A 12,363-nucleotide genomic window follows, 5' to 3' on the forward strand; every position below is an offset into this window, starting at 1 on the left:
CTAAGGTCAGAGTAAATCATACCTAGAAGATGTCATAGATGTACATCCATGTATGTGTATGTGGGAACTTTGCCGAGACAGGCTTATGTTTATCTTTTAGAATGCCCAGGCCCCAAGTGGTTTCCAGTGATTAGCTTTAGTTGACATTGTGTTTTTATACCATTTTTAAAAGACATTCGATGCTTTGTCATGTTTGACACAAACTTAGGAAAGTAAGCGGCAACACTGCCCTTAACCTACAGATAATCTAACTGTCTTCATGGAAAACCCCAAATATGCTACAGGCAAACCATTGGAATCAATAACGTAAACAATTTCTAGGAACAGTGTCGACATACAAAAATCACTAGCACTGAAAAACTAAGCAGGATTTCACAGATCTCATTCACTGTAACACAGAAAATCCATATGGTGGGAGGCGATTTACGGTAAAGCTAATGAAGTTTAAGCTTCAAGGCTCTCCCGTCGCTTGGGTTCCTCTAGATGGGAGGAGGGGTGCAATGGGCAAATTGTATTTGTAATATTGTCCTATTTTCCGTAAAGAAGGACCCTCAAATTTTATGTTTTGCCTCTCCCCAAAATCAGAATCATCTTGATTAGAAGCATAAGGAGGAAATTTCATTAAAAGATATTTAAGACCTTTATATAGAAAATCACAAAGTATTAATGAAAGACCTAAAAGCAGAAAGAAATGAAAAGGCAAATTGCGTGCACGCTTGGGAAGATGACATAGTGGATTGTTCAGGGATAAGGAACCTACCGCAGATACACACACACACACACACACACATGCTAATAGATTAAACTACAATCTTGCTATAGTATCGTTAGAAAGAAATACAACCATGCTATGTATTATTCATGAATATGTGGACTAGAAAAATACACCCACACTTTAGAACAGGCGAAAAGGAAGGGAATGGGATTCGGAGGTTCACACAGGTCCTCTGCTGTACGTAAACTCTGTCATTTCTTTAAACATTTTGAAGAAATATTGTGATTTAACCAAGCTGGAAATGTTTACAAAGGTGTTCATCATATATTTCTAAATGTTTGAAATATTGAATTTTAAAATAAAAATTAGCTTCTATAATGATACTTGGGGCATAGCAATATAAAAGTATGGTGATATGTTATTCAGACCTTTGCTTTAACTTCATCCAATTGCAAAATAGAGGCAACTACAAAATATAAGATAAGATAACAAGATAAAAGTCAATATAATAGAAATAACGATATATATATGTCAACATTCATGAAAGTTTTCATTCTCTTATGGTGATGAAGTAAATGGATCAAAGCATTGACATCACAACTAGAAGATGTTACATGATTTCTGCTCTATACTCTGACTTTCTGAAGGGCAGGAGTTCTCTTTTATTTGTTTTTCTATCCACTGTAACTGGTAAAGTATCTGTTGCATGATAATCGCTCATCAGTGGTTGAATAAAGAATCAAAGAGAGCCACTAGCCCAGACATTGTATGGGTTTTTTGGATTGTTGAAGTGTTCAGATTTTATCAAAGAATGCAAATCTGTTATTGTTAACAGATTTGCAACAACACCGGATGACAATCAGTTTGAATTAGAAAGATCCATATGAACTTGTGACATATTTCAGTGTGTGCAGGTGTGTATTCTCTGTCTGCTGAAAAAGGCCTGGAAACAGTGACTGACCCAGAGCAATGAGCAGCTCTTACATTGAGAATACGACCTCCCAAGACCATGTTCCACTGGAAGGAACTAGGAGTCCTTGGAGAAGTGGCTGACCCTAGGACTTGGACAGGAACTCCCCCAGATGAGTCTGTAGCATTTTGCCACAGCAGATACAAGAACACAGCTAAAGATGACTGAGGTCATAGCAGAAAGACTCGGGAAGCGCCTTTAAGAGGGTCCTAATGTTCCAAGATGGAACAGTTTGAGTATCAGTGAGGATATAATGGCAGTAGATTGAAACCCTTATGTTTAAATTCATGCTTAATGATTCTTAAAACAGAAATGGAACAAACCTTTACTTATCATAGTTGGAGTACTGAAGGATGTCAGTAAACCAATCCATTATTTTGAAGACTGTTAATGAGTTTACTGTAAATGTTTATCCTGACTTTTCCTATAATGAACTGTTCCAATGGGTTATCAATAAGTACAAAAGAGGAGATTTCGCTTTACTAGTATATTCCAGCTAATGAATGAAGAAGTGGTCATCATCTCAGAATATTATACTTTGCAACGCTTAATGAGTCTTGAGCGGATTTAGACGCCAGCAAGGACTGACATCACACAATGAGACAATCAGACGTGCTTCTGGAGGAAAACACAAAAGCACTTGTGACGTTGTCTTCCCTCCAAATTGAACCTGAATCTGATTAATTCTCTAGATCTACCTCCCTGTTTAAGGAAAACACAGAAGCCAGAAGAACATATTAAGCTACACATTGGAGACAAGGAGCAACCAAATCTAGACCCTGGGAAACTTCGGGATACACGATCCAGTTCCTTCAGCCAATGAATTGCAAGAACAAAATAAAGAGATAGATGGCAGGAACACAAAGATGGAAGAGATATGCGAATATGGTGTTTATGTTGAACCTAAGTTGAGCTAATGAAAAAAATATTTACGAGACAGTTGAAAATTTTAAAAATAACTAGATGTCGGATGATAGGAATCATTGCTAATTTTTGAAAGTCTAATATGGTACCGTGATTATATGAAAACGTGCCTTATCTTTTCAAGATGATGTTGAAAAATATACGGAAGGAATGATATAGTTTCTGAGATTTGCTTCAAAAGAAGATGGTGAATCTGAAAAGAAAAAAATAGATATGGACGTATATGCATAACTGAATTTATTTGCTGTACACCAGAAACTAACGTTGTGAGTCAGTTACACTTCAGTAAAAATTTTAGAAAAAAAAGACGGTGATGGGAAATATATGATGGGGAATAAAATGTCATGAGTTGAAGCCAGATGATGGGCACATGAGAGTTTATTATAGCGTCCTGTCTACTTTTTCATATGTTTGAAAATTTCCATAATAATTTTTTAATCTGTTGTGTTTCTGGTCTATATTGTTAGTATCATTTTTATGTTCATACTCTCGTAGAGCTTCAGGCAAATGAATCTTCCAAATGGTCACAGATATATTTGGATTAATTAAATCTCTGCATTCTGCATTGTCAGTTAACTCCAATCTCTTAATTTTGTGTGTGTGTGTGTGTGTATGTGTATAGAAGATAGTTCTGATCACTTCAAGATTGATGCCAACAGTGGTGAAATCAGAACAGCTACGATACTTTCACATGAGTACAGACCTTCCTACAGGATAACGGTTGTTGCCAGTGACCAGGGAGTACCTTCTCTTCAAGGACAGGCAGTTATTAATATTCAGGTAATACCAACATCACGCACAGTGTGAAAAGATACTTTGAAGAGGTTCTTTTAAGTTTTATATACAAGTGTATAAAGTGAAGATGCATTAAATATATGAGAACTCTCTTTAGAGAGCATTGCAGATGTATGTGTGCATGATATTAAGTGATTTTATTATCACTTGAGAAATGATTAGATTTACATGATTTTTTCTCTTCCTAACAAGATCTTCACCTTCATCACTCTGTGGGCATTCATATTGCTTTGTTTATGAAGAACCAAAAGTGTCTTTTCTGTTACTTTTTCCTAATTGCAAGGACCTGGTAAATTTGCAGGAGAAACTCAAATGTAAACAAATGGCCAATGATAAATCGCATCGATTTCGTAATTATTTTTAAAATTAGAAAAGTCAGTTGAAATTCATATTTTAAGGCTTTACTTTAATCATAATGAGTAAACAAGCTGTGGAAAGTCTTCATAGCAGGAAAAAATTACATCAAAAGCAAGATGACTGATTATAGGAAGATTTTTTATGTTCAACCACATGATAGTCAGTAATACCAATATAGGTAGGTGTACTAATCAAGAATATATGTCCCCAAGAGTTCTGTTTGTAAATTATATTCCTTATTGATTGAGAATATGTGGCTTAGGGGACATTTTTCTCATAATACCTCAAATCTTTGGTTTCAGATAAGCAAAGACACATGACACTTAAATGTAAAAAGATGTCATCATTAAGGACACACGGGGCTCTAGGATTTAGACTGGTTAGGAGGACTAGTCATCCCACATTCTCACTGAAGAATCACAAGGCTACAGTTCAGCCAAACTACAGCCTGGCCTCACCAAACTATCATCATGAAAATGATAGCAAATGGGGAAGTGGGAAGCATTGTGCTTTCTTATCTCCTAGATAGCATGCAATTTTCAATCTTCGGGGATGTGTTGGACTCACATGGTATAAAAAAGACATTTTCTCACCAGTTAACATATGTCTGTCACACAAGTGGAAAGAATTAGCTTGTGAAAGAATATTGATTAAACTACTAAACAATACCCCAAACTGATAGCTCCTTTTTCTTCTTATTTCAGGTGGTAGCACTAACCAAAGGGGGAGCTCTCATTTCTCAGAATATTAGACATTTAGTTCTACCAGAAAACTTGAAGCCTGCGAAAGTAATGAGCTTGATAAAGTCACCTGATCACCTTCAACACCATCATAATGGAAAGTTACACTTCAGCATTGCTGCCGATGACAAGGATGGCCACTTTGACATCAACAGCTCGACAGGAGACTTATTCCTCTCTAAGGAACTTGATTATGAAACGACATCTCATTATCTTTTCAGGGTGATAACTAAAGACCGTAGCAAAAACCCTCCCGTGAACAGCACAGTCTTCCTTAGTGTCGATGTGGAAGATCAGAACGACCATTCGCCGTCTTTCCAGGAGGAGTTCATTGTGATAAGCGTGGAAGAGAATGCCCCCGTCGGGACCCTGGTGCACGTCTTCAATGCCAAAGACGGCGATGGGAGTTTTCTGAACAGTAGAATACAGTACTTCATCGAAGCCCACCACCCTGGAGCGAATCCGTTTCTCATCCACCCCTCTTTTGGCACGTTGGTCACTGCATCCCCGCTTGACAGAGAGAGCGTTCCAGCTGTCGTCCTGATGGTGACTGCATCCGATCAGGCTGCGAACGTGACAGAGCGGCGACTGAGATCGCTGACGGCCAAGGTGGTGATTCTGGATGTAAATGACCACAGCCCCACTTTTATATCTTTCCCCATCGCCCTTGTCAGAGAGGATGCCCCCGTGGGCTCCTTGGTGCACCGCATAACTGCTCAAGATCCAGACGAAGGAAGGAACGGAAGCGTGACGTTCAGCATCCTCTCAGGAAATGAAAACATGGCCTTTGTTCTAGATGGGGCATCAGGTACCGTATACATCACTGTCAGCTAAAGCCTGGGGTCACTTGCTCATTTATTATTCTCATTTTCCTCTGATGTAAAATGGTAGTTCTCAAGATGCATCTGCTTTAAGGAGATTTGACTTGATTTACTGTTTAACTTATGCAGATGATGGGCACAGAGATTGTATTCAGAGAAGCAACAGTAATTGACCTGTTTGTTAATATTGACCTGCTTTGTAGCTAGCTCACCTGTCCTGGGATGAAGATACAGTAGCAAACTTCTTTGCCCCCATTGTGTGTTTTCACAGGGTAGGAGGTGGTACCCAAAGTGAATCAAGGTAGAACATGACTAGTCAACCACATTATTCAACGACTTTAATATGGAAACTTATCTTTATACTGTAGAGCACAGGGAACTATATTCAATATCTTGTGGTAACCTACAATGAAAAAGAATATGAAAATGAATATATGTATGTATATATATGACTGAACTATGATGCTGAACACCAGAAATTGATACAACATTGTACACTGACTATACTTCAATTTAAAAAAAAATACACTTGTAAATAGTTGGAAATAATGTATTTTTAAATGGTTGGATTGATTTGGACATTAAGGACCTGACTTCTTAAAATTGAGAGATTTTCTTTTTGGTAGAAGCATGTATTCACTGTCAGGTACTCTGCAGAAGTGACGTTCACTGTCACTTCCTTTGACTTGCTGTCACCATTTTGCTGGATAACATCTACCAAAGGTCGTGATGTAGTTTGATGGATATTTATAGGTACAGTGTCATTCTTGTGACATTGGAAGTGAAACTCCTTCAGCCTGATTTGCAGAAGATATCGAAGAGATGGATTACCATCACATTCTCTAAAAAATAGTCATGTCTGCATGAGCCTTAGAAAAAAAAGTCTCAGATGTATACCATTTGGCCCAACTGTTAGTAAGAGCAGTATTTGGAATGGGACTGAATGTGTAGGATTTGGAAGTCATGATTACAGTCTGGCTGTATACTGTTGGAAAATTTCATCAAAATATTTATTAAATCCTATACATATGGCTCCATTCTGAGGCATGAGTGAGCACCATCTAAAAGCCTGGCTGACAGAGAGATAGTCCAGACCCCACTGCAGATTTCTGTTAGAGCGGGGGTCTCCGAGGACTTGTTTCAACAATACTTAAAATGTTTTCCAAAATGGCTAAGTAAGGTCTATTTCAGATTGTGAAAGAGAATGGATAAAATGAGAGTTGTGTCCTGGTAATACAGGCATCATGAATCTTGAGCAATTGCCGTGGCTGTTTCAGTTACGGTACTTTTCAAAGATACAAAATGCTAATTGCTGGATGCATTCATATGAGATGGGCTACTTTTTCCTCTTACGAGGCTCATTTTTTTAATAAGGAAGACCAAGTGAGATTTTCACTGGTTTTTTGCTATGAAATGTAAAATGGTAAACAGTTAATGAAAAATCATTTTATAAACTCTGCAAACCTCTTTAATTATTTGAAGACAAGTTTTTATAGGAAGAGCATGTGTTAGAGAAGCAAATAGCAATCCTAAAAAAAAAAAACTGACAATTGTAATTCTATATCAGCTATATGGGTGCAAGTCTTTTTTAAAACACATTGCTTGGATGAGTTATATCCTTAAAAGGCAGTAGGGTAGAGGCGTTTTATTCGTGAAATTTATTATGTGAGTTATAAAATATTTACTTTTTTGTTAATAAAAAAGACAGTTAGTTGAGGGTAGTATAAAGAGACTGTAACTCTTAAACAAAAACTAAATCTCTCAAAGAATGTAGCCACACTTACCTTTTTGTAACTTTGTTACTTTTACACATGAAGTGTCATTTGACATGAAGATGGATACTGTTGGAACCTTGATATTTAAAAAAATTAAAGTAAATGGGTAGATACATAATCCTGTTGTAATCATCTCAGTAGACACTGATACGTAATAAATTATTTCTGAATTCTCATTCATCCTTATAATTTAAATTAGGATGACTCATCTGATTAAAAATGTTCTCCTTTATTCTAGATAATATATCAATTTAAAGTGGGTTGAATAATATTCTTTAACAGAAAAAGCTTCTGAATTTTTAGCGACTTAGACATTAAGTAGAGAAAGCATTCTTCTCCAAAGAATATTTATTATGTATTCCTTTTCTTCTCTTTCAAAATAGGTTTGCTAACTACAACTTGTCCTTTGGATTATGAGCTAAATACCCAGCACATTCTGACCCTTCTGGCAGTGGATGATGGAGTCCCAACACTTTCTTCATCCCAGACTTTGACAATTACGGTCCTGGATGTAAATGACGAGGCACCAGTATTTAAGCAGCACCTGTATGAAGCTTCAGTTAAAGAAAATCAAAACGCAGGAGAGTTTGTCACAAGGGTTGAAGCTGTGGACAGAGATTCAGGTAACTCAAAAATATGGGAACTATTGAATGCTAATAACAAAAATTGGCATAATTGACCAGAACAATGAAAACAGTTGCTAATTATCTCAAACTTCTAATATTTCTTTAACTAGCATACACATGAAAACATACAGGCATGTAAAGATAATGTGTACTTTTTACAGCATTTGCTTATGTTGCTTTTTATGATTATTTCTAGTGGAGTGATACATAATTAACATACAATTTATTTATTTGATCTTGATAATAAACAAGTACAAAATACCATATTTTATTTTTCTGACTGTAACAGATCATTGAGTAAAAGAAGGTAAATGGTTCTCTATTTCCTCTATATGTAGCATAAAGGAGGAGACAGGGTGCTGGTGTCAGACTGCCTGAGTTTGAATCCTAGAATCACCACTTAAGCTGTTTCACCTTGAACAAACTGTGTTCAAGGTGAAATGTATGTTCTCTCTGATCCTCTCTTTGCTTCTTGGTAAAATGAGGATTGTAATACAGCCTGATTTGTAGTACGTATGAATGAGTTATTGCCTACGAAGAGCTGAGACCAGCATCTGGTCCAATAAATGGTCAAAATATGTTAACTTACATCATTACTATCATTAATAACATCAACTGCTATGTCCAGACAAATGACTTTTAGTTATTGTGGCTAGAAATTTGTAAATGTCTTGGAATTGCTTTCCAATATCACTATGACTTTTTGGCATTTAAGTTGCAGTAACTTTAATAATATTCTTTTTAAAATTTTAAACAAAATAATTATAAAAATTACAGTGACGTGTTTGCCATTAACAGCAAATATATGCTGAATATTCCCATCTGAATTAACATAAATAGTTTAATAAGCTAGTCTTTTAAAATTCACATTTGTATATAGCAAGTGGCAATACATAATCAGTATAATATTTTGTACGTTTCTTGCAAGAATTGTAACAGATGTTTCTATGGAAATAATAGTATTAACACTAGCATTTTCTTCCTAGGTTGTTCATCAGAAAAATAAAAGATACATTTCTCTTGAGCTTTTAAACTAAATTACATGCCATCTAGATGCTTTGCCCTTTGGAAAACATTGTCTTTTTAAAAAAAATTTTATTGAAGTGTACTTGATCTATAGTGTTAGTTTCAGGTGTACTGCAAAGTGATTCAGTTATACACATACATATGTATTTTTTCTTTTCAGATTCTTTTCCATTATATATTGTTACAGGAAGTTGAATATAGTTCCCTGTGATATACAGTAGGTGGAAAACATCATCTTTTAATGAAATGCATTTTACTTGAATTTGTATGTGATGCTACGAAAACTTTCAAGGGCTAACCCAGTTTTCTCTCTTTTGACCAGAGTGGGGCAGTGTGATCCAAGAGTTTGCTTATTATGCTTAGCAACAGGGCTGGAGTGTGCTAACAGTTGGCTTGTCCCAACTGGGGCTTAAAGAATTTATTTAGCACATTTCTGGTGGTATGGTTTTTAGGTGATAGAAACAACAGAAAATATACATAAGCTTTGTGTTTCCAATATTTCCAACATTCTCTGAGAGCGTTCTCTGGCATATACTGAGTAACACAGGGCTCTGGGCAACACAGAAACCGCTTCCCAAAGCCCACAGACATACTGAATCCATCAGTGATGTTGTGTTGATTTAGCAATAATTAAAAGTCTGTAAAATGCTTCTCCCTTTGACCTTACTTTATTTTATTAACTTTATTTTTTAGAACAGACTCTGCCAAAAGGGCTAATTTTCTTTAATATTTGAAGGAGAAAAGAATTTCTCTCAAAACGTTTTGTTTATCAACTAAAGATGATTACCGTAAATATGTTTTCCAGTTTTTACTGTCAAGTTGCCAAGTGTTAGTGTTACTTTCTTTTGGAGTGAATAGTCTGCAGCCTCTTACTTAGAACTGCAAGTTTATTATTCTAAAGATCATGGTTTGCCGGAGAATTTAAATACAAAATTGCTGGGTTTCTGGCTTTGCATTTGTGGGTGTTTGAGATACACATTAGCGTCTTCTGAGTCTCATGACCCTTCACAAGTTTTGGAGACAATTTTGGCTTACTGGAAATCTCAGTGTCTTTAAAGAGACCAGATCTGTTAAACAAGTGGATATGTAAATGTATGTGAATTTGGGTGTGCTTTTGAACGTATTTGCCCTAAATATTTTTTTTTTTTTTTGCTGGTTGGGTTAAGACAATGAAAAAGGATTATGTATGGGAATTAAAATGACATAGTCAGGATTTTACCATAACTGGCATCATATTGGAATTTATGAATGGTTTACTTTATAGTATGTATTTTTTAAAAAAACCATAGCATTACTTAATACCAGGGTAACATATGTTTTCTAGCATTCTACAATGCAGTTTTCAAAATGTACGCCTACAGTGTCGTTTGGCATTCAAAACCCATAGGAATTTGAGCACTGAATGTTTATGGTGTATGACTCACACTGGTTCTAACAGGAGTTTTTTTCTGGTATTAAAAGGGAAAAACAACTACTATGTTCTAACTAAGATATTAAAACTGCTACAGCCTTTGGTGCCACCAACAAAGAGCTCCATTGTTAGTGAAAAAAGATCTGCCCCCCAGCGTACCTCTCCCCTAGTCCCGGGGGGCGGGGGGAAGGGAGAAGGCTGCCCCACCAGGGAGGATGACTCAGTCCCGGTGATGCATTGAACCAATCGTGGCGAATACAAAATAACTCAGCAGTACGTTGCTGTACAAAAACATCCAACTCTATAGTGAAATCTTATGCTCTATCCGATAAAAATGTATTCTGTATCTGGATTTATCTTGAATAAACTCCACATCTGCTTTCCTGGCAACTGTCTCACGCTGAATGTACAACCGCACCCACCTGCCTACTCTTGGAGCAGTGGAGAAGCACCGCCATGACAGTATTCCATCTATTTCATGGAATCTAAGACGCCATTAATTGTAAGATGCATCTAACTTCAGAAATGTTAAAATTTCAGGAGAAAAAATGTCTTAGAATTAATTAAATAGTAAGCAAACAAACAAAAAGGCCTACTCACCCAAAGACAGTCACTATTAAAACTTTGAAATACAGTCCTATTTCATTTAATCCATGCATTTTGATTATAGGATTGTTTAATTGTCTGCCTGCCTTTTAAGCTGTGAACTCATGGGTTCAGAACATATTTTATTTGCTTTTATCTCTGGTCCCTATGATAACGCAAGCTATGACATTGGAGCTCAGTAAATGTTTTCGACTATATGGTCTGAGAAACTGGAGCTTCTGTGAAACTGGCTACTTCAAGTTGCCTTCCCTCTTCAGAACTCATTTGTTTGTTTATTTCTTCATTCAATCATCCAGGCACAATCCTATTTTTATTTAGAAATGTTTGAGTTGGACGGGCATTGTACAGTTGAGGAACGAAAAACGATCTTCATAAAAAGTAAATCTGAAAACCACATTCCCTGGTCAGAATTCTTTATTAATTCCTCATGGGTTTGAGGCTAGAGTTCTCTCCTCTTTCAGCTTAACAACCAGGCACTTTAATAAGTGACTGTAGCTTTCCTTTCTGTCCTCAACTCCTGTCATTTTCCAACCTTTACTCGGGGACCAGGTTATGCAAAATTTTCTCTGTAAAAGACAAGGTACTGAATTTGGGGGCTTTGCAAGCCATACGGTCTCTGTCACTCACCTCTGATATTGGAACAAGGCTGCAGCAATAGATAATATGTAAAGAAATGAGTGTGGCTGGGTTTCAATGGAACTTTACAAAACCCCGGGTCAGGCTGGATTTGGCCAGTAGGCTATACTTTGCCAACCACTGGTCTAACATGTATCTAAGGAAGACATCTGAGTGACTTTGCTATTTTCTGCTCATCAGATGCAATATGGGTGGAAACTGATGGCAGTGAGTCGGAAGGGAGATAGAATGAACTCCTTCCCCCCTCCTTCCTCTCTCTCTTTGTTCCTTCCTTTCTGTGTGTGTTTTTTTTTTTTTAAACCAGTCAGCAATATCTGAAGTCAGATAGAAGACAAGTCAGGTAAGAACTAAACACAGACAGTAGATTTTATAACGAGAAGCTCATTGGTGACTGTAGAAAGAATAACTCGAATGGCACTGGCTTCAAGCTAGCCACAGAGAATGGACAGCATTTTTCTAAGAAGCTTGGCTATAGAAGAGGAGGAAAAAAATTCTTGTTTTTTACGTCTAGAGAAGATTATTTAATAATTATAGTGATTACTTTGATCTCATAATGATCACATCATCTCTTTTTTTAACCAAGACAGAATTTCTAAAAATTCCAGACTGTTAGAATCTGTTGTTCCTGTCTGTCTCATCCCACATTGTGAAAATGGGAACAGTACCATCTTACATCTACTTCTGTTGGTCCTCAAATAGATAGGTGGTGAGCATAATTGGCCAGGCATAGTGCTGCTTGCCAAAGGGACAGCCCAGTGATGCGTCAAACCAGTGTGGCCTCTGCCTTCACAGAACTTTCATGGAGAGTGGCATCTTTTCATTTTGGGACCTTTTATTTTTGAAATAAATCCACTCATTTATTATATGATGTCATTCTGTGTTATACATTATATATATTACATATTGTATCATATATTATATATGTTTAATTCCCATCACTTGTCAAACCTAGAAAATGTCT

General features: G+C 36.5%; 1 protein-coding gene across 1 annotated transcript in view; it reads left to right on the forward strand.

The window, feature by feature from the left end:
• DCHS2 (dachsous cadherin-related 2) overlaps positions 1 to 12,363 on the forward strand; it is a 227,994-nt gene that overhangs the window by 147,856 nt on the left and 67,775 nt on the right. Inside the window, exons 10-12 of the mRNA XM_074375400.1 lie at positions 3,232 to 3,389; positions 4,466 to 5,309; positions 7,481 to 7,720. Coding sequence (XP_074231501.1) covers positions 3,232 to 3,389; positions 4,466 to 5,309; positions 7,481 to 7,720 — 1,242 coding nt within the window. The remainder of the gene's footprint in view (positions 1 to 3,231; positions 3,390 to 4,465; positions 5,310 to 7,480; positions 7,721 to 12,363) is intronic.

Source organism: Camelus bactrianus, chromosome 2 (genome assembly GCF_048773025.1).
Source record: "Camelus bactrianus isolate YW-2024 breed Bactrian camel chromosome 2, ASM4877302v1, whole genome shotgun sequence".
In the NCBI taxonomy this organism is placed as follows: Eukaryota; Metazoa; Chordata; class Mammalia; order Artiodactyla; family Camelidae; genus Camelus; species Camelus bactrianus.